This window comes from Peromyscus californicus, unplaced genomic scaffold (genome assembly GCF_007827085.1).
Source record: "Peromyscus californicus insignis strain IS unplaced genomic scaffold, ASM782708v3 Scaffold_20__1_contigs__length_68692818, whole genome shotgun sequence".
Classification (NCBI taxonomy): domain Eukaryota; kingdom Metazoa; phylum Chordata; class Mammalia; order Rodentia; family Cricetidae; genus Peromyscus; species Peromyscus californicus.
This window is the reverse complement of record NW_026294503.1, coordinates 48,717,980-48,741,156: the sequence shown is the minus strand read 5'-3', so window position 1 is coordinate 48,741,156 and position 23,177 is coordinate 48,717,980. Positions and strand designations below refer to the sequence as shown.

General features: G+C 48.4%; 1 protein-coding gene across 6 annotated transcripts in view; it reads left to right on the top strand.

The window, feature by feature from the left end:
* The window catches only part of Efcab6 (EF-hand calcium binding domain 6), a 198,538-nt gene that overhangs the window by 40,387 nt on the left and 134,974 nt on the right, over positions 1-23,177 (top strand). For 5 of the 6 annotated variants that reach the window (XM_052748505.1, XM_052748503.1, XM_052748501.1 and 2 more), the window contains 2 exons: positions 3,383-3,471; positions 11,434-11,500. In XM_052748505.1, coding sequence (XP_052604465.1) covers positions 3,383-3,471; positions 11,434-11,500 — 156 coding nt within the window. Of the gene's footprint in view, positions 1-3,382; positions 3,472-10,956; positions 11,334-11,433; positions 11,501-23,177 lie in introns of those variants that run through there. The other variant, XM_052748506.1, reaches the window with a different exon arrangement.

The window sequence follows — 23,177 nt, the reverse complement described above, 5'->3', positions numbered from 1 at the left end:
TTCAAGGCTGAGTAAATATCAACTCAGTTGTGCAGCTTGGGAATCATTAGGTGTGAAGGATAGTACATTATGTGAACCTGTATGAGACTTACTATGTTTATATTGATCATATACTTGTGTTTATTTAAATTCTAAATCCATAATCCTTCTTTAATAATTACCTTCATTTAGAGAGTTCAACTTTGTATTAGAAATAATTCTGAATCTTCAGAAAATTTTCCTTAAGAATGATGCTAAAAGCATCTGTGGCACAGCAATCCTTATGTCCTTCTGCTTTGAGCTGTCTGTGGTACAGCTTCCCTTCATTTTCTTCTCCTGGGATCTCAGCTTGGCGTGTGTGTGTGTGTGTGTGTGTGTGTATGCGCATAAGCAAGCAATATCATCAACATGTACCTCATGGCTATTTTTAAAAGATTTATTTTTACCTTATGTGTATGTGTGTTTGCCTGTATATGTGTATATGTACCATGTGTGTGCAGTGCTTATGGAGGCCAGAAAAGGCACCAGACTCCTTGGAACTGATGTTCCAGATGGTTGTGAGCTATCATGTGGGTGCTGGGAACCGATCCTGGGTTCTCTGAAAGAGCAGCCAATGCTGCTTAACCTCTGAGCTGTCTCCTCCGCCCAGTGTGTGTGTTTCTGTGAGTGAAAACGGTACAAAACCGTCTTCGTCTTGCTATTCCCCACGGGTTTGTAGCCTACTTTAGCCACCCTCATCCCCATCACGCTTTCGCGGCCATCTCCTCTCCCCAGCAGTCCTCCTTTTACCTTCCTATGTCTTGTTTTCACACCCAATCTTAGCCAAAAGGCTGAGAAATGATGTCTTTTAGTTTTAAATTTAGACTGTGTATAAGAGAAAGCGTGTTTGTGAAATCTGCCTGAGTCTAGCTTACGTCACTGAACAGGATGACCTCCAGTTCTATCCATTTCCCTGGAAATGACATGATTTCATTCTTCAGGGCTGAATAAAGCCCCACTGCAGAGTCACAGCGGCTCCCTTCATCTGCTAACGGACACGTAGGCTGGTTCCAGAGCTTGGCTGTTGTGAATGGCGTCGTGATAAACATGGATGTCTAAATATCTCTGTGGTGTGCAGACATAGGGTCCTTCATTGTGTACCCAGGAGTGGAACAGCTGGATCACACGGAAGTCTTGTTTTTAGTTTTTGTAAGGACCCTGCATATTGATTTCCATAATGGTTGCCCTAATTTCCATTCCCACGCAGTATACAGGTTCCTTTCCCTCAAAGGTCAGCCTTTGCTATTGTGTTTGCTTGTTTGCTTTTTAAAATCACTGGAGTGGGATAGAAACACATTGGAGTTTTAAAAGATTAACCATGTCACTTAACTTTTTAATTTTAGTGGTGTGTGTGTCTGTGTCTCTCTGTGTGTCCATGTCAGTGTACAGGCACATGCCCATGTATGCACATGCAGAGGCCAGAGCAACATATCAGTGTCTTCCTCCATATCTTCCCATGGCTGTGCAACAGGATCTCACTAATCAGGAAGCTCACTATTTCAGCTTAGAATCGTTGGCCAGACAGCTCTTGCGATCCACTTGCCCTGATGCCCCAGTGCTGCCTTTACAGGCGTGTGTATCCATGCTGTTTCTTTTTTTAATTATTTTTAATTTTTCTATTTTTTTCACATGGGTGCTGAGAATTCAAACACAGGTCCTCATGTCTGCAGAACAAGCGCTCTTACCCACTGCATCCCCACGGCCCACACTGTGGATTGGATTTGCATTTCCCTGACGGCTAGGGAGGTTGGGCATCTTTTCATGTGTTTATTAGCCACTTGTACTCTTGAGAATAGTTTGTTCAGTTCACTCATCGGCTTATTGATTATGTGTTATTCAATCTTTCACGTTCTTTATCTATTCTGGACACTAATTTCGTGTCAGATGACTGGCTGGCAAAGCTTTTTTCCCATCCCATGCCTGTTGCTTCGCTCTGGCGATTGTTTCTCTTGCTGAAGAGCTTTGAACTGTGTGCAGTGAGTTCCTGAGCTATCCGTGTCCTTTTCAGAAAGTCCTTGCCTATGCCGAGATCTTTAAGTATTTCTCCTGCATTTTCCTTCAGTGGTTTCAGTGTTTAAAGTCTTACATAAATGTCCTTGATGCATCATCATCATCATCATCATCATTATTATTATTATTGCACAGAGTGATCCTGGGATCTAGTTTTGGTCTTCAGCCTCTGAGTGTCCAGTGTTTCAGCCTCTCGAGTTGGAGAGGCCGACTTTTCTCCAGCGTGAGCTCTTGGCCTTTCTGAGAACCAGGGGGCTGGAGTGTGTAGGTTTCCTTCTGGGTCCTGCAGCCTGTCCTATTGGTCAGCATGTGTGTTTGTGTCCGCATCCAGCTTTTGTCACCATGGCTGTGTCGTGTAATTTGGGATGTGTGTTTCCGTATAAATCTTAGGGTTGTTTGTTTGTTTGTTCTTCCTGTGAAAATGTCATTGGACTTTTGCTGGGAACTGTGTTGACTCTAGTTCACCTTCCAGCGATGCGGCCATTTCCAGGAGGGTGATTCTTCTGATCCACGTGCCAGGGAGGTCACAGATCTTCTACCATGAGCTTCAACACCCTGAAGTTCATTTTGTTTTCTGGAGAAAGTCTTCAAACACCGAAGAAGTTGATCGTCTCACAGTTCTTTCTGACGTCAGGGCATTTATTTCCTAAAAACCAGGACCCACCTCTCTCGTAATCACAGTGCAGAGCCAATCTCAATTGATTTAATCATTTTGTTTAATCTGTAATTCATATGGACTCACCTGACCCAATAGTGTCCTTTATAGAACCTTTGGGCCAGTGAGATGGCCTGGTGGGTAAAGATGCTTGCCAACAAGGCTAACAACCTGAGTTCGGTCCCTGGAACCCGTATGGTAGAGGAGAATGACTTCCTCAAGCAGTCCTCTGACCCCCACACCTACACTGGGGCGCACACACCCCTTCCCCAACAGAGAAGTAATTATAATAGAAATCCACTAGAAAAATAACTCTTAACAGTGACAGTTTCTACCTTAACACTAGATGGATATCTCTGCTCTCCCCCCAGCTTCTAGTACACATCACACATAGGAATGTTCGCGCGGATTCTATTTGATTTATATGTAGATGTTAGGCTGAGCTCAGGTCAGATGTTTGATAATGTTATCAAGACATGTTCGATTTTCCGTGAGCACAGACTGCCTCATTCTTTGCTTTCTGAGGACGTGTGTCAGTTCGGGCTCCTGGAAAGGACTCACAAATGTTTAATAGAGTGTCTGTTCCCTTAGCAGCGTCGACATTACAACATTACATGGCACAGAAGCCCGCCTGCTGTGCGGACTGTTGCTGGACCCTCAGTTCTCTAACACGTTGTCATGCTTTCTGTCTGACCGTAGCTCCCACTCACCAGCTCGGGTAACGTGCCGTACCTCGATTTCCTGTCCAGGTTTGGTGGAATTGATCTAAATATAAATGTTATAAGGAGGTAAGTGGGGTTTTTTTTGTCACTCATATTAACATTTGACATTTGATATGATTGATGATTGGAGTCACAACACAGGCCATTAGAGTCAGTTCTAGTCACATTGGTATCTATGTCTGTATCTCTTTCTTTCCTCTCTGAGACTGAGACTTGCTGTATATCCTAGGCTGGTCTTGAACTCACGATCCTCCTTCTCCAGCCTCCCGAGTTCTGCAATTGCAGGTGTACAGCACCACGCTTGGCTCATAGCTGCAGCTCCATGGAAAATGCATGAGTAGAGCTTGTCCACATAACATTTAACGGATTAATCCTCAGTCAAAATTTTATTTAGAAAGAACGAGGCTGTACTAGAACATAAACATAGGAGGTTAAAGTTAGGTTTAAAACATCCTGTGTATAATGTATGTTAAATCTGGAAGCAACAGGTTTTAATTTTGAAGTGAAATACTAAGATTCCAGGGTTGAAATTAGTTGTTTTTGTACATTTTTGTGCCATTCATTGGAAAGTGATAGTGTTTTGCTGGACAGGGGAAAATAGGATGTTAAAGGTTTTGTTAAGGCACCTCTATGCTTCATGGTTTTAGCTTAAATGTAGGACTCACTGGCTCATTGTTGCCTGTGGGGGCTGGCACATAACCCTCAATGGCTCTGTCGGCAGAAATGCTTTGGGTTTCAGTTTGTGGCTTAGGAAATACTGTTTTAGTAAGAAAATTACTCACTGCTTATTTGACTGTGTGAATAAGCCTCATTTTCTATGGAGCTATGCAAACAATTACAATAATTTAATTTGGGGGCTAAAGAGATAGATGACTCAGCAGTTTAAAAGCCCTTGCTGCTTTTCCAGGGGACCTGAATTCAGTTCCCAACACCCATGTCAGGCAGCTCACAACTGACTATAACCCTGGTTCTCGGGATCCAATGCCCTCTCCTGGCCTCCATGGGCACTGCACTCATGTGCACAGACCCACACACAGATACACACTTTTATACACAAAATAAATCTGATCCTGTGCAGTTAGCACCTTTTAAAAGTATTGCCCTTATAGAGTCACACTTGATTCCCTGTCCCCCTCCCCCTCCCCCCCTGCAGCTCAGGCACAAGCATCATTGCAACAGGAGGAAGAGGTGATAGGGAGCCATGGACGATAGAGAGCCATGGGTGATGCAGAACTGTGGGTGATGGGGAGCCACGGGTGGTGGGGCCCTTAAGATTTCTGCACAACATCTTGAATATGCAGAACACCACTGAACTATCTACTTAAAATGGTTCAGTGGTTCTTTTTTTTTTTTCTTTTTGTGGTGGTAAGAGATTGAGTTGAGAGACCTCATACATGCTGGGTAAGTGCCTTTCCCATGGAGCTGTACTCTCAACCCACAAGAACAAATTGTATGACTTTTTTTCCTTTAAATCACAATTTAAAAATCACTGGAGAAGTAGCTCTAGCTGCAGTGACAGATATCAGCCCCTCTCTGTGGCTCGAGTGGGTCCCCAGAAACTCACATTTACCTTAACCCCTTGGTTGGCATTGCTGGGAGTGGGCCTGTTGGAAAGCGTTTGGGTTTAGGGTAAGGGCCCGTGGAAAAGGTTGTAATGTTTTCACGATAGTAGGTTCTTGCTCTCATGGGACTAGATGATTTACCTTCAGGAGTGACTTCTGTGAAGCCAGATGCTCTTAGGGTCTCTCTTCCACACGCACCTCCTCTTCCACTTTCTGCCACCAGCTGAAGGAGTGTGAGGCCCTCACTAGAGACCCCGAGCTTGCACCTTCCAGTTCTTTAACCAGCTCCTTAACCATGAGCCCCAACACTTCTTTTCATCATCAATTGCCCAGTCTTGGGCACTCTGTCACAGCAGAAACATACCCATCAACAGTCTGTGTGTGAGAGGCCTCGGACTCTGTGTGATGTTGTGTAAGCCATAGACTGAGCTGCTTTCTACAGCCACTCAGAAGAATGACCGGTTGTTTACAGACTCTACATCCATGCTCTTGACCCAGCCCCAACCCATTTATGGGATAATACTGTTGAGTGTACCATATCCTGTTTTGAATATTCTTTGTTTAAAAAAATAAGCTGGAAAAACCAAAAGTAAGAGATCTTTATGTGTGTGCCTTACTATGAAACCTTAGTCTGATAATTTGAGATGAGAAGGGTCCTGAGTTACTTTCTTAATCATAAAAGGCTACATGTTTCAACCAAATTTGAAAGATTTCTGACTTATTATGAAGCTGAATTCTCTTGATGGTTGGAGACCATGCATTCTAATTAAGTCTCCTTCTGTGGCTATGGCAGGTTATGTACCATGAACAACATTTCTATGGAAGCCAATTAAAAGGCTGGATAAAAAGTCAAATACACACATACATGCACACACACACACACAAGTATTTTAATGTGTTAGTGGACTATCAAGAGTAGACCTCCTCTAAGAGGCCAAAATAAAATGGAAAGTGGCGTCCAGAAGAGGATACTTTCTCAACAGTCAGCTTTGGCTCTATGTGCTTTGGCCAAGTCGTAGTGAATCCCTGTCCACATCACAGTGAGTTCCTGTGCTCAGTTTTGTTGTCCATTTGAAGTAAAGAAGACAAGAAGCAAAGCCAGGGGGCCACCACAGGGGGAGAACCAAACAGAAGAGCACTCCCAATAGCGCTGGTGCATGATGGGACTCATGGTGCTGAAAATTAGAGGTCTAGGTTGAGCAGGTTGGTGAAACGGTGGAGTAAGCACAGCTGGAAAGAACACTAGTGGACTGGAAGGCAGCTCCGAAGGATGCAGCCCAGAAAGACACAGAGGTGCCAGTCCGAGAGGATGGTACAAGGGACAAAGGCCAGGAGGAGGAGGGCACTTGAAATGACACTTCCAAGAAGATCTGTCCTGTTCTGTTTCGTGTACCTATAACAGAACACACAGTTTGGGCAATCTCTAAGAGTGGCAATCATTTGGGAGAGCTCCAGAGGCCAGGAAGTCCAAGATGAAGGCCCCAGCTCCACAGCCTTCTCCATGCATCTTCCTGGAGGAAGGTGAGGGGTGCAAGGACCAGCTACCTAGTCACCGATGGCGTCTTCAAGGCCCTGCTCTGGTACACAACACCAAAATGTGGAGGGGAACATTCAAACCACAGACATGGAAGAGAAAGGCCACGGAAATAAAAAGAGAGCAGCCGAGAATCTCAAGCCAGAGAAGGATAAAGAAATGCCTAACCGGTTATATCATGGAGAAATGGCAGAATGTCAGCATCAGAGAGAGGGCCAGCAAGATGGCTTGGCAAGGAAAGGCGCTTACTGCCAAGCCTGGTGATCTGAATTCAGTCCCTGGGACCCACAGGGTGAAAGGAGGGAACAGATTCCCACAAGTAGTCCTCTGACCTCCACATGTATACTGTGCAAAACAAATAAGTAAATAAATTGGTAAACGTTTAAAAACCAGAGAAATATAAAAGCAGTGAGAAAAGTACTCGCCAATCCCATAATCCTATGCTGTCTGTAAGAATGAGAGCGAGATTTCCCCTGTGGGACACAGTACTGCCCACTCCCCTCCTTGCCACAGTGTGCTCAGGCGCTGATGCCAGAGCACAGTGCTCATAACTGTGGCTGTCTGACTGTGCTGGATAGTTTTATGTCACCTTGACACAAGCTAAAGTCATCTGAGAGGAGGGGACCTCAATTGAGAAAATGCCTCCATAAGATGAGGCTATAGGCAAGCCTGTAGGGCATTTTCTTAATTAGTGATTGATGGTGGTTGGTTCCCTCTCTGGGCTGTTAATCCTGGGTTCTATAAGAAAGCAGGCTGATCAAGCCAGAGGAAGCAAGTCCGTAAGCAGCACCCCTCCATGGCCTCTGCATCAGCTCCTGCCTCCAGGTTCCTGCCCTGATTGAGCTCCCGTCCTGACTTTCCTTCGATGATGAACAATAATGTGGAAGTTTAAGCCAACTAAACCCTTTCCTCTCCATTGCATTGGCCATGGTGTTTCATCACAATAATAATAACCCTAACTAGGACACCAGCTTGCAAATTTTTAACCTTATGATGCTGTGTGTCGGTGTGACGAGGAACTGTCTCCTACAGGCTCATGAATGGGGCTTTGATTGACAGCTGATGGACTCTGGGGAAGTGACTGAATAATTAGGACTCTGCCTTCAGGGATAAATTAGCCCGGTGTTGGATTTAAATCTGGAGTAGACTGTCAACCCCGGGGTTGAACTGGTTTAAGGAACAAATTCATGGCGGGGGACGGTGTGTCTTGGGAGCCGTCTCTACCCTGTCCCTTTCCTGAAACTGCTCTATGTTACAAGCTGCCATGGGCTGAGTAACTCATTGCCTGGTGGCTGGAACCTCCTGTCGGCTGAGTCAGGTATTCTATCACTTCAGGAAGAAAGATGACTAAGACCACATGAAAGTCGTGGACATGTCTCCTCTGAGCCTTGGTCTTTTCTGAGCTAGAGGCATGCAGCGCAGCTGTCTTGTGATGCTGGGGTGTGGGGAGCCGCTGCTCCTGGTCAGCTGGGGCTGAGCCTCTCAGGCTCTGCAGCATGCCCACTGTGGTGTGGGAAGGGCTTGGGAAGGCTGTGCTGTGTGGAGTTTTGATACTTTCCACCCCAGGAATTGAACATCCATGCTTGGAAGCAGCAGAACCACACATTTGCTTGCTGTGTTCAGTCCAGTGTGGTTCAGCCAGGCCCTGTGTGACTTGTTCATACCAACTTGCATCAACTGAGGGGCAGCCTGTGAGAGCTGCTTAACTTCCAATCACTGGGCTGTAGCAGGCTAAGAGCTCAAGTCCCTGCTGTGGTGCAGGTCAGACTTACTGTGGCCACAGCACTTCCCTCCTGGAAAGACGGTTGTGGAGGACACCATTATTCCAGGTCACACTCTGTGCCATCGGCCATGTTGAGGAAAGACCATTCAGGAATGGTCTGCATCTCCCTCTCTCCTGCCCTGGCTACCTTAACTATACCAGAACCAACTACATGTAAAAATTACCACGGGAGTTCCTGGTGTGCCGTGGCAGGCTGACTAAAGTGGAGGCAACAGGATTGCAAGGGGTATTTTTCCTATAGGTGTAATTATAACCCAGATGTTTAAGCCTATGTTACGTTCAAGATGGGGGATTGCCGTCTCCAGTGTGGCGGAGCTTGTACTCTCTGTAATATGGATAGCGTCACCATTCATCCTTTAGAAACATCCATGGAGTGATTTACTAAAAGAGAAATTAACTTTCTCTTTCTTCTGGTGTGTTTATGGGGTTGGAGGTATTGGTGGGGGGGCAGCCAGAACCATGCCCATGCTAGGCAAGCTCTTCACTGAGCTACCTGCCCAGCCAAAATGAGCCAGTGTGACCACTGTGATTTGCTTCTGGTGGGCACATAGGACCCCTTTACATACGGGCTGCACAAATAGCCCTCTGAGCAGTGGCAGATCCACAGGGCATTGGCACTGTGCTGACTGGATGAAGTGTAATAGTCTTCCATGTATAACACCATGCAGATCTCGGTGAAGTTAAAAAAAGTTTTCTGAGCTCTACCTTTGAAGACTCACCACAGAGTTCTGAAGAAGTTTCTGGAGTATGATCATTAGATTGAAGCTGAATTCCCTACCAGAGAACAGGCCTTGTGGTGTGGCATTGCTTCTCTAGGCTGGCTACCAGGATTCAGGTGGATAAAGCAGACAGCAGTAGCCAAGCACAGATTCAAAGAGAACATGTACGCTGGCTCCAGGCAGGCAGCCGTGCCACAGAAGAACTGAAGAACAAAGGCTGTGAGCCGAGAGAAGTGGGGCTTGCAGGGGAGATAGGCTGTTTGCCTCAAAGAGGCAAGCGATCAGATCCATCAGGAGAGGGGCCAGTGTGGAAGAAAGGAAGCCTGACTATGGCTGTATCTTGAACTTGAAAGCCTCCAAGGCCAGTTCAGTCTGGGCAGGTGTGGTGGAGCCAGCACTGGGGACTGAGGAAGGAAGATATGAGTTGAAGCTGGGGGAATGGGAAACATCACAAAATCAAGATCTGGGGCCAAGACGCTGACTCACCAATATAGAAGAGGAAAAAAAAAAAAAAAAAAGAGGGTCGAAGGCCTGAGATTTTAGGAGCAAAACAAGGAACATCGTGAAACTGAGTAAACAGAAGCAGGATTGGCTGTGCAGATGGTCATAGCATTTCTGTGCGTTCAATAAAAGGTTTGGAGTCAAAATCCCAGGCAGGCAGGAGACAGAATGGACTAGTTGGAGTCCTCCGAGCCCCGGCTGTTTCTGACAAGAGGCTAGGTGCATTAACTTTACCCCCAGAAGTGTTACATCTGCACATTGCGAGGACAGCTGACAGATAACAGAAGCAAATGTTCAACTTCCAGACAGGGAAAAAGAAAACGACTTTTGTAAAAAATACCCAATCTAAAAGGGAAGAAAGGAGAGAAAAATCTAGAACAAGTGGTAAAAGTAACGAACATGAAGCAGATTCTCAGCCCCAAACCCACGTGTGCGTTCTGCATTCTGTAAAGGGGCTGGATATTCAGTTAAAGGATAGAGACCGCAGACTAGGAAACCCAGCTCTGGGCTTTTGAAAATGAAGATGCCTTCGGTAAAAGGATAAAAACGCTTAAGGGGAGAAGATGGAAAGACTCTCCCTTCAGAGAGTTGAAGTAACTGCTGGTTAAAGGAAATGTATGTTATTACACTTAAACATTTATTAGTGTAAACATTTTGCTTAAAAGACAAAGATTGAGTAGTTGGCGCTAGAGAAAAATGCAGGCCGAGGCACACAGAACGGTGAAAAGTGAGAGGATTTATCAATTCTTATTCTGTAACTCCTAAGTGTGTGCTGTGAACAGTGTTTTCCACGGACTGGACATGCCACCCAACCCGCGTTAAGCTTATGTTAACACGGAGTCGGGTTGCTGACCCGTCCTGCCTGTAACTTGGGCACAGAACTGAACTGCTCTCAGCACTGGCTTCTTAAAGTGAAGTGAGCTGCTCCAAGAGCTTCATGCCCCTTAGTTAAAAGTCCAGATTGCTTCTTAAGGCTCACAACACCCCTCTGTCTCTAAACTTCCCCTGCGTATCTCTAATCCTTTGATCCAGCTCCAGCCACTTAATGCTGACTCTTGTGTGCTGAGCGCCTGCCCCTGGGGCTGCCTGTTGTTGCCTGTCCCCTTTGCGTGGCCTGCAGAGCTGTGCTGTCCTTTAGCTCAAGGGTCACGTGACACCCAAGCAGAGGCCTCTTACTACCCTCACCCCAAAGATGACCCGTTGCCCCACCTTCAACTTCCCTCATTCACTATTCTCTCTCCCTGGCGCCCATCAGCACACCACTCGCTTGTTTCTTTCCGTCTGTTGCTGACTCTAGTTGGGGTGGTGTCCTGCTCACCGCTCCAGCCTAGCCTGGCTGTGTGGGAGGTGATGGGGAAGTGGCATGGAAGAGAGGAGCCCACGCTCTGCCTCTTCCGTTCCCTGCGCCGCACCCGACTCGACCCCACCCGTCAGTCTTAAAGCTCTGAGGCTTGGTAGCCACACAGATCCTGCAAGCCTCAGGAGAGCTGGGGGAAGAGCAGGTGGAGCCGATCAGGTGGCCCAGGCTCACAGTGGCCCGGAAGTCCTTTACCAAGAGGCTCCCGGTGTCAGATAGGACCTGGAGTCCGTCCACCATAGGCAGGATGGAGTACAGCAGCTTAGAGGCTGGCAGCAGGGTCCCACCGAGTCTCGACATCGGATGACCCCTGGTCCAGAACAGTGCTGTGGGCTTGGAAGAAGTGAGGCTTGGTGTCCGTCAAGTCCCCACATTCCCTGAAGACAAGGAAATACTGTATTTCCTTTTACTGATAAGGAAAGTGGGGCCCAGGGAAGCTCACGTTCCTGAAACTCGTAGCATTTTAAAAGAGGTGATTCAGAAAGACTTGGAGACAGCGCTGTGCAGGTCCAGCGCCAACACCTGTCCGGGGGGGAAATGTTAACAAAAATTGTTTTTCTTTTACTCTCAAGGGGCAATGGGAACGAGATAGATCACAACCGGACACTCAAAGAACTTGAAACCCAACTCGCCGACAAGGTAAGATTTTAAAAGATGCCTTTCCTCCCCACCCTGTCAGCCCAGGCAGGTGGCCCTTGTGAGGGCTCCTACTCATGTGAGCTCTGGGAAAGAAGGCACGAGCTCTGGCGCCCTGCCTGCCACTCGGCCGCTCTTGCCGATGACGTCGTCTTTTGTGTTAACTTGGGACACGTGTCAGCAGCTGCCTGTCCTGTTTCTGTGTCAGACTTGAGCGAGTTTCTCGTCAGAACGAGGAGGCAACTGCTCCCGAGCAGTAAATGCCAGTCCTGAGCAGCATGGAGAAAATAACCAGTCTAGTGCCAAGCAAGAGACGTTACAGTGAGGAGTCACTTAGCCCCGGGAGCTACTGGGTGTGTTTCGATGAGATTTTGTGGTTCTGCCACTTGGTTAGGTCTCACCATGCCTGGGTGGGGGTGGGGATGCCATACCAGCCTTGGAACTGAGACGTCTTTTTAAAATGCATCAGAGCCTGTCAGTTCCATGAACAGTTTGAGAATCGTGGCTTAAATTACTCGATTCAATATGTTGGTTTGAAATTGGACGCATTTTCTTTCTTTTTTGAACTCTTCTGAGACTTCCATACATTTCAAACTCAAAAATAACTCAGAGGGCCACAAAATGTTTGCTTGCAGTTCCCCGGCTTGTCCCATCCACCCCGGAAGAATCATGCAACTGATCATTTCAGAGCATTGCGGGTCCCCACACCTGAGTCACATGGTTGGTATGAGTTGGAGCTCTGGTCCTGACTCTGGTGTAGCCCATGGATTATTCTGTAGAAACACTCTGTACTAGGGGTAATTGTTTTGGCCGTGTCTTTTATTTGTCTCTGCATAAGATACATTCATCACAGAACACTCCTGGGAAAGCCGGCTGTTTGGGATGGTCCTCCCCATCCCAGAAGCTTAAGTATCATCATGGATGGATAGGAGGTATTACAGAGTCCACAGTGAGTGGACATGGGTGGGTATTGTCAGTATCAACAGCTAAGCCCTTCCCATCCTGTGCTCACATCTGAAAGGGGGCATCCCTGCTCTCCAGCCTTTGATTTAAGGCCTTTTTTTTCAGCCCAGCTTCCTCCCCGTGGAAGCTGCCCGTGAGTGAGTCTAAGCCACTGCCGGTTCATGTAAGGATGGGGCCATGAAAGGCTGGGCAGCCAGGTGTTTTTACCAGTATAAGCCGAAGCCCCAGATCTATCTACAACTCTGACTACACCAACGAAAGCTGGCCTCAGACCCCACCATGGCCTGATGCCTCTCTTCGGGGGCTGCCATCTTCCAGCCATGTGGCCTCAGGCAAAGTCCTTGTTACTGAGTTTATTCATGTGTCAGACCAGACAACAGTGCCCACCATGAAGGGTGTGTGTGTGATTAAAAACATCCAAGAGGAAGCCAGGAAGCTTGGAGTCAGGACTAGCTGCTAGCTACAGCTTCTTTCTGAGGGGAGGTAGAGCCCCAGAAAACCACATAAAAACATCTCTTCCACTGTGTACCCCACACAGGGCCATCCCACTGAGCAGACCCGGGCTGCCCACCCCTCAGTCCTTTTCAGGATTCCCTGGATCCTGGTCATGGTTACATGATGATGCTAGAGGCTAAGAAGGTGGCCGTGGGGTTAGTGAAGTCAGGTGTTTTCTGTGCCTCCCTTCCAGGGCTGGGAGAGAGTTAGTTTGGAATGAAAGAAAGCACCTTCATTGTTTGTTTTAACTACAGGTACACATGGCTTATTAGAGCCAAGAACACATGTACATGCCTCTGAATTTGGAGGTCAGATTTACTCATGTGCATATAAATTAGCCTTCTGAAAGTCGCACACGATGGCTAGGCAGACTAGCTGGACCCCAGGACTGGTGTGCCCTCATTTTTTCCATGGTGAAGGTGGTCTGACAGCTGGTTTATCAACCTCTGCCTTCTGACCCAGACTTTCCAAGGTGTGTTCGTGGTCACCCTCATTATCCCGTGAACCCCTGGGCATTGGAGCCTTCCCTTCATCTGTCAGCCAGAGCATAGACTGGGCTGGATGATTCCCAGGACCTGTCTCAATTCAGTGACTTTGCTGTGTGGCTTTGGGTGGAGAGGTGCCTCTTCCACAGGACCCACCTTCATTAGTCAAGGGCATTCTCAGGGCAGCCTCAGAAGATCCTACCTAGTCTTGGCTCAAGTTCAGTCTACATGCAGGTCCAGTCTACTCACTCTGAGTCCTGTCTGGACCTCACACACTTACTGTCTTAGCCCTGCCTTCATTGTGGTCACAAAGACCCCCTTTGGGTGTGTGTTCCTGGGCCTCTACTGGATCGCTCTGGCGTTCAGTTTCCCTGTACTTGAAAACTAGGGACAGTAGTCTCTAGAGTTCCAGGCACCCTGGTTGTTTCCTGGGGAGGTGGGCCTTGGCCAGGGTTTTCATTGCTCTGGTTTCCTGTATCCATGGTAAGATTCACCATGGTGCCGTACCTACAAGAGGAGTAATGTCAGTGGAGACCCTGCCTGAGGTAGCTAGCTGCTGAATGGATGCGTGTTCCCTGTCTCTGATGAATAGAGGCTGGTTGTCCATGCCAAACCCTTAACCTGACACTAGGTGGCGCTTTCTTGGCCACACAGATAAGTAATGTTCTTCCAGGTGAGGGCCAGGAGCTCTGCTTTAGCTGGGGGAAGAGCATGGGAGAGAGAGGAGAGACAAAGGGAGGGAGGAGAGGGAACTGAGTCAAGACTGGCCGGCCTCCCCTCTCTGGTCTCCTTGAGCTTCCCCTCTTCAGGTGTGACACCAGACACTTCAGAGCCATTTCCCCCATCCTTCCAATGAGTTGCCCTAAAGCAAGGTGTGCTGGTGAGCTTTAAACTACATCTTGCCTCAACCTAGAATCACGTGGGGAGAGAGTCTTAAGAGTTATCTAGACTAGCTTGGCCTGCGGGCATGTCTGTCAGGGGTGGTCTTGAGTGTTAATTGAGGTGGAAAGAGCCACCCAGAATGTAGGCGGCACTGTTCCATGGGTTGGGTCCCGAACTGGGTAAGAGTGAAGAAAGAAAGCCAAGCATGAGCAGCAAGTAAGGATGTGTCTGGTCTCTGCTCTTGACTGTGGATGTGATATGACCAGCTTCTTGAGTTCCTGCCTCGACTTCCCTGACTGTGACCTGGGATTGTGAGCTAACAGACTCTTCTTCTTTTTTTCCTTTCTTGTTTTCTTTTTCTTTTCTTTTCTTTTTCTTTTTCTTTCTTTCTTTCTTTTTTTTTTTTTTTTTTTTTGAGACAGGGTTTCTTTGTGTAGCTTTGTGCTTTTCCTGGAACTCACTCTGTGGCTGGCCTCGAACTCACAGATATCTGCCTGCCTCTGCCTCCTGAGTGCTGGGATTAAAGGCATACACCACCCCCACCCGGCTGAGACTCTTCTTAAGTGGCTTTTGGTCAGGGCATATTTATCACAGCAGCAGAAAAGACATTAGGACATACAGGGAAACGTCTTCCCATGCCTCACAGCTGTGGCCTGGGAAGGAACAGGTCCCTGCCAGCAGCCTGAACCAGCTCAGCTCTGTGTGCCCTCTCATGTGGTGACTGGGTTCCCTCCTGTGAATCAGGTGGCGACCCAGGAAAATCTCAGCTGAAGGGAAAAGGGCAGGCTTGCTGGGAAGGAGGAGGAAGAGGGGATGGATTGGGCCCTGACTGTTGGTTTCCTTCCGGACACTAATCAGTGTGTGACTTTTGCCCGCTCTAGTCACGGTGGCAGTGTGCTGAGCGCTCACTAGGATTCTTCTAGGAGCTTCATTGTATTGAACCTGTTGCCAGAGATTCTCACAGGGTAGGACCACTCTCATCCCATAATAACATGGGGGAAACTGAGGAAGGGGTGAGTAGCCTGGCCGTGGGTACAAAGCTGTGGGTAGAGAAGCCCCAGCTCCAGCCTCCTGTTATCACCCTGAGCTACCCTGCTTTCTGGGTCTCTCAGGAAAGGTGCTGTGGCTGATTTTTACATTCAACAAACACGCACTTGGTCATGCCCACAGTTAGGGTCACTCTTCATCTGAGAGTAGCCTCAGTTGCTCCTACTGAGTTGTGAACAAAGCTGTTCTGACCATGAGGTCCCTCGTCTGTCTGTGGAGCAGCCACTTCCCCTACCCTTTGTGTGGCATCCGGCCCTTTCACTCTCCTTCTCACCCTCATAGCCTGTGCCCAGCCCTTGTCTACCCTGCGGGCCCCAGCTCCATCTTAGGGTGCTGGATAAGTCCCAGACCTCAGACTTAGCCAGTTCACGGCTTTGAAGTCAGGACTCCGGCCGGATTAAAAGGGATCAAAGTGAAATGTCGGTGCGTGGTCAGGCTAGTGTATCGGTCTTTGCCCTGCTTTGCATTTGTGGACTCCCACATAAGGTGCAGTAGGAACCGAAGAGGCTGAGAAAGGAGGAAAACCTCACCCTGTGTTGGGTGGGGAGCACTGAGAGTCATGTACACAGGATGGCTGAGAAGTCCCAAGTGGTTCCACCTTGCCCAGGAGTGCGGGCACACAGCAAGCACTGCCAGGACCCCAGGCCCTTCTCAACCTGCCACACACACAAACAGTTCTGAACCAGAGACTGGAATTCAAGCATATGTCATTCAGTTAAGGAGGCACCAAAGGAGAAACCGCCAAAGGCCCAGACTGTTCGCATTGTGTGGTTCTCCAAGTTAAAGAAACTCTCAGAAGAAGAGAGGACTCCAGGGCATGGGCACTTGTGGTGCTGGAACATCTGGTCGACCCAGTCAGCTGTGACTAGCATGTCTGTTGGACACTGAGTGATCCCACACAGCGTTGATGGGATTACCCTGGTGCCTCAGAGTTGTAGGATGCAGCCTGCATCATTTCAGAAGTAATTGGTGAATCATTCAAGTGAGCTGCCTGCTTGCTTTGTGCTGCCTCAGTGGAGAAGACACAAGCGTGAGGGGTAGGCCGTCTTTCCTAGACAGGTGAGCTTTATTTTAAAGAGGCATTTACAAAGTTATATTTAGGACTGGCGAGATAGCTCAGCTCATGAGGCGATTGCCTTGCAAGCATGAGGACCTGAGATCAGCCCCCAGCATCCATGTAAGAAAGCTGGTCATTGGAACATATGCTTGTAATCCCAGTGCCGGGTAGGTGAAGGTTCGTCTCTACTGCTTACTGGTCAACCAGCCTAGCCTGTTTATGAGCTTCAGGTACCAGTGAGAGATCTGTCTCAAAAAACCATGACTGGCTTCTGAGGAAGGATATCTGAGATTGACTTTTGGCCTCCATGTGTACATCCACATGCCTGCATGCATACCAGATCCTCATGGACACACACACACACACACACACACACACACACACACACACACGCCATGTCAAGCTGAAACTGAGGTCATTTGCTAAACCCACAGGCTTCTGGCCCCTGCTTAACCTGGCCCATCCTCTAGCTCCTGCTTCCTCGGCCCCTCTGGAGCTCTCAGTATTAATCGCCTGCTACGGCAGGTATTTGAACACATCTCCTCTTTCATCTGAAGAAAATATTAGCATATCGCAGAGCTGTTGGGACAGATTGTATCTGAGGCACTTCTTCCTCCCCGCAGAAAAGCCCATCAATCATAACCGAATATAGTGATTAATAATGTCACAGCTTCCTCCACGTGCCTCCGTGCAGCTAAATGCAGAGCGGCGCTTCCATGCTCATCTCACACCACAAAACAACCACTTGCCATTCTATTGGAAAATCATACTGAAAGTACTGCTAGCCCAGAAGCTATTTTTGGTTGATCTATTATTAATTTACTGAAGCTTCGTGAGGAAACCGTATCAAGGACTCAATTGGAATTTATAGTTATCTCAGGCTAAGTTTATCTTTTTGACTTTTAAGCTACGTATCCTACATATGGCAGACCAGTAGCACAAACAAAGGGGGGTAGTCAAGTGCTGGCACAGAGTGGGGAACCGGGCAGCCTGAGTGGGCATCTGAGCAGCCATGTTGAGTGGCCCTGAGCAAGCTGGTCTCTTCCCGAGACTGTTGCTCACCCGGGAAACTAGGAAATGGTGTCATTGGGTTGTGCTTCTGTGTGAGAATAGATAAAAGAGCTTACCAGGCGCCAGGCTCATAGAGATGGCTAAAAAGTTAGGAAACATTTGCATGTAGAAGGAACACCAAGAGTAGGTGAGAGGTGAAGTGATGGCATGTGGTTTAAAGCCACGGGGAGAAGGGGGGAGCAGGCCCTAAACTGATGGAACCCACATTTACCTCTGACGGTGCCAGCCTCACAGATGTCCGGAGAAGCGTCACTTCTGGCCCATCTTGCTCAGCCATCCATTCCTGGCTGTCTGGTCCCTTCTCTTAGTCTTTGACACTGTGTGCTATGTGAGAGCCAGTTTCTGTTGGAGCTACAAACGAGCTCTCTTCAGGCTGCAGGGGAGGATGCCCATGGGTTTTGTTGCCCACAGAGAACACATGGTAATCCTAAATCCACCCTGAGCACACTGAGCTGGGAAAGCCTTTGTCTCCTCCCTTTACCCCCTCCTAGACAATTTTCTTCCTGGAAACTTGTTCCAGGTAACGTCCCCAAATCCCACACTAGGCTGTCCTGCCTTCCTCCTGTCTGCTCACTGACTCTGGGACTAAGAAGCACGGTGTCTTAGTCACTGTTCTATTGCTGTGAAGAGACACCACGACCACAGCAATGCTTATAAAAGGAAGCACTGAATTGGAGCTTGCTTACAGTATCAGGCTCAGTCCATTATCATCGTATAGGTAGGGAGCGTGGTGCTGGAGCAGTGGCTGAGAGCTTACATCCTGATCTACAAGCTGAAAGAGGCAGTGAGAATCTGGGCCTGACAAGAGCTATTGAAACCTCAAGCTCCACCCCACCCCCACACTTCCTCCAACAAGGCCACACCTCCTAATCCTTATAATCTTATCAAAGAGTTCCTCCACTCCTTGAAGACTAAGAACTCAAATATATGAGTTGTGGGGACCATTCTTATTCAAACCACTACACATAATCAGATGAGCTCTGTATGGCCCATTTTTTTTCTCTTAAATGTTTTATTTTTATTTGATGTGTTTGTTTTGCCTTTATATATATCTGTGTGCCACATGCATGTCTGGTACCCATGGAGGCCACATGATCCTTTGTAACTGAAGTTTCTTTCCTTCTTTCTTTTCTTTTTTCTTTTTGTTGTTGTTTGTTTTGGTTTTTTGAGACAGGGTTTCTCCATCTAACAGCTCTGGCTGTCCTTGAACTCACTCTGTAGACCAGGCCGGCCTTGGACTCACAGAGATCCCCTGCCTCTGCCTCCCAGTGCTAGGATTAGAAGCATGCAGTTGTAAGCTGCCATGTGAGTGAGTGCTGGGAATCCCCCTGGTCCTCTGGAGGAAGAGCAACAGTGCCCTTAACCACCGAGCCATCTCTCCATCCCTTCAGGAGCATTTCTGAGATGCTATCTGAGAATGTGCCTTCGACACTCAACCTTCTGTCAAGTGTTTGCTTGCTTCTTTATGGGTGGATGACATATGTCTCATGGCTGTGGCACCTTCTCTGTGTCACTCGGCTGCCTTGGACAGCTCCCGGCACCTGACGCACACTCAGCAGATGCTGACTAGATGCTGCGGTTATGGAGTACAGCTCACATCACTTGGTCAGGGACCGCTGATGCCGAAGGCAGATGGGGTTCAAGTTCAGACACGGCTAGTTTTTCAGGACAAAGTGAGAGTGGCTTGGGAGACTGTGTTGAGCACAGTGGAGACGGGGTTGGGTGTAGAGAGAAGACAAGCCTGTGGCTGCTCTGAGGTCGCTGTGATCTAAAGGCAAATGAGACAGGTCTGTTTCAAAAGGAGGCTAGGGAAAAAGAAGTCGCTGAAGGACAGATGTCAACTCTAATGCGTGGGACAGGAAGGGGCCGCACTGAAGGTCTCTGGTGTGAGGGCATGGCCCTCGGGGGAGAGGTGTGAAGGTGTGGTTGTGTGCAGTATTATCGGGGAACCTTGCAGGGGACCAAATGGAATTGGGATGCCTATGAGGAGGCCTTTGAAGCTATGGACCACGTTTTCTTATTGGGCTGTATCTGCTGAGTGTGTGCTGGTGTATGGGGACCAGGTAGTGACAGGTGATTTGAGACTAAGGCTTGATCCTTGTTCCCCCAACAAGTAAAATCGATGCAGGAACACAGCCCTGGTAGAAGATGGTGTTCTGTTTTTGGTTTTGTTTGTTTTTTTGAGCTTATAATGTAACTACATTATTTCCCCCTTCTCTCTCCTCCCTCCAAGCCCTCCCATATACTTCTTGCTCTCTTTCAAATTCATGGCCTCTTTTTACATTAAGTGTTGTTACATACATAAATACATACACGCATCTAAAACACACACACACACACACACATGCGCATAGCTCCAAACGTGTAAGTACACCTTGCTAAGTCTGTGTATTATTGGTACGTGTATTTTCAGGGCTGGCCATGTGGAATGACTGGATGACCACTTGGTGTGCTCTTCCCTGGAGAGGACCACTGCCCCTCTCTCAGCATTCCATAGCTGCCTGTAGTCCTTCGTGGAGGCCTGAGGCCTTGGGAGCTTTCCCCCATCCACATTAGCATGCTTATTGGTGTTCCTGTTCAGTTCATGTTTCTACCGTTATGTTGGTGAAACTTCACGGGGGTAGCTTCTGACGTTCCAGGGAGAGACCGTCTCCTAACAACCCCTCCAGTCCTCTGCTCTGACAGCCCCGCCCCCCTTCAGTAATGTTCCCGGGAGTCTTGGGTGCAGGTGTTGTTTGCGCTGCACTTTGACTGGTTGTGGTTTTCTGTGGTGATCGCTGTCTCTTGCAGAGAGAAATTTCCTTGATGAGGGGTGCTATTCTATTTTTCACTGGTCACCACAGCACCTTGAATGAGAAAATTTAATTTTGAATAAGTCAATGTCAGTGGCTATGTGGAAGCCAGATGAAGGACATGGATATTGGGCCTTGTGGGTTCATCAGAGGAGGAAGGACCATGACCACTGGATGCCTTAGAGCACAGTGGACGGCAGGCTGAGCCTGACCTGAAGAAGAGCAAGACTCCAGGGGCCTGTGTTTACCACACACTCCTCAGTCTGAGCAATCAGAAGGGAGGAAGGCTGAGTGGGGTGTGAAGACATTACCTGGAACAGTTTTCCAGGACTAAAGTGTCCAGGGGTTGAAGGGAGAAGACAAGGCTTTCCTGGCTCAGTGTGCCCTGAGTGAACCTAGGCTCTTGCCCAAGCTGTGCTGTGCCACACGCCCTTCTCCGTCTCATCCGTCCAACTCCCCCATGCTGGAAGTGGGGCTCCATCTTGCCTCCCTTCACTCTCCACATCCAGCTGTCACTAAGTCTGTGAACTCAGTCCCCTGAGTCTGCCACATCTTCCTTCTTTGCTGCTTGCCCTTCTGGGTTCATGGAGACACAGACAAAGTGCAGCTCAGGAGCTGCTGCAGAGATCCAGGCATCACTGCAGAGTCCCAGGCATCACTGCAGAAACCCAGGCATCACTGCAGGGACCCAGGCATCACTGCAGAGTCCCAGGCATCACTGCAGAGACCCAGGCATCACTGCAGAGACCCAGGCATCACTGCAGAGACCCAGGCATCACTGCAGAGACCCAGGCATCACTGCAGGGACACAGGCATCACTGCAGAGTCCCAGGCATCACTGCAGAGACCCAGGCATCACTGCAGAGAGCCAGGCATCACTGAAGAGACCCAGGCATCACTGCAGAGACCCAGGCATCACTGCAGAGTCCCAGACATCACTGCAGAGTACCAGACATCACTGCAGAGTCCCAGGCATCACTGCAAAGACCCAGGCATCACTGCAGAGTCCCAGGCATTGCCAGGGTATCATCCTTGCTCTCTGTGTGTTGCCCAGGAACTGGCAGGCAGAGGAACTGTCTGGGACATGCCAAGGGAGATGATAGGGCTTGTCCTTGTCTGTTTTGGACAGGATTCTGGGCTTCTCATATTCAGAAGGCTCAGGTCTTGGCAGTACCCAGTGCTGGGCCCATCAGAAAACTTTTCCCGAGCAGCCCCCTTGGGTGTGCTTGCCTACTTCTGAGCAAGGCCTTCTCCAATGACATGCAGCCAAGAGTGGGTGCCAGGTAGGGGTGGCAGCCCAGTCTTCCCTGCTGTGAGGCTGTGTCCTGAATGAGCTGGGGTCTCTGCCTGAGTAGAGATACTGCCCTGAATGTAGGCTGCGTGAGAAAGAGAGCCAGGCCTGGTGGTGCATGCCTTTAATCCCAAGGCTGGGGAGGCAGAGGCAGGGGGAATTGCTCTAAGTGCAAGGTCAGCTCTATGTTGTAACTTCCAAGCCTGCCAAAGGTTACATAATGAGACTATATTTTAGCAACAATAACAATAACAACAACAAAAACCTTTTAAAAGAAGAGAAGGAAGAAAGAGAAAGAAAAGAGAGACAGGGAAGAGGAGACCTGGCACCCCTCAGTCCTTGGTAGACAGGCATGGGCTTCTTGTCATGGGTCTCCTAAGCTATAGTGTTGGGTGAGCATCTTAACAATGAACACGAACTGTAGGCTTTGAGTGTGGCCTCAGAGCACACAGCAGCAAGCCTCCCTTTTTACTTCCCCGTGGGGACACCAGAACCAGGTTTTTGTTCCATCACAGGAACTGCATCTTCTGGGTCTCTTGCATTTGTGTTTCTCTTTTTGTCTGCCCTCTTTTCTCCATTTCCGTGGATCCCATTCAGATGTCTTTTTATGTAAGCTTGTTCAGTTTGGGTAGAGTCAGGGTATGCATATGCTCAATAAATAAATGCAACGTCTTGTGCCCACGGGTGTGTGTGGGGTGGGGAGGGTGGGCTGGGGATGAGCGCTCTAGTGAAGAGAGCCCAGGGGCTCTCAGGCAGACAGGCAGGGAGGCAAGGGCTTTGTTAGAGGTGAGCAATGCCTGGCCGCCACTCCCCCACACGTCCCCGAGTTGAGAGTCTGTGTTTATGAGGCTCTGAATGCAGTCTAATTTTTTCTTATCTGGTTTGGCTCATCTCTACCAGCTGGTAAATAGGAAATGTTCACGGTAGGAAGCCAATACTCCTCAGAGTGTAAACAGATGGAATCGATATAAAGTGACAAGTCAGACTGCGTTGCTGAGAACGTGGAGCCAAAACTCAGAACATAACCGTCAAGCGCCTACTCCGTTCCAGTTCATTTAGCCCCGAGTAGTGCTGCTTCATATCTGCACAGCTGTGTTGTTCTTTTCTCCCCCTTCCTTTCTTCTGGGTTGATAATGACAATTTCAAAGAAAAACTTTAATTAAAGATTTTATACAAAATAGCCAAAAGTAGAATAATAAGGAAAATGAGCATTGATGTGTTTATTGTAAGAGGGATCCTTTTCTTTGCGGTCTCATTTCAAAATGTTCACTTGTTCAATTTGAAACGAGTTTGGTGGCGGTGACAGAAAGGTGGCAGACGGACAGCAGTGACTGCTGAGCACTCTCTTGCACACCGCAGGGAGCCAAGATAAGGACAGGAGCTGCTCCAGCCCGGGGCTCAGTCTGCAGGCTGCCTCCTCTCTCTCTCTCTCTCTCTCTCTCTCTCTCTCTCTCTCTCTCTCTCTCTCTGTCTCCCCCTGGCCAGTGTGTGTGTGTGTGTGTGTGTGTATGTGTGTGTGTGTGTGTGTGTGTGTGTGTGTGTGTGTGTGTGTGTGTGTGCGTGACACGCTTCTTTGTATGCAGCTCTTGACCCCCTT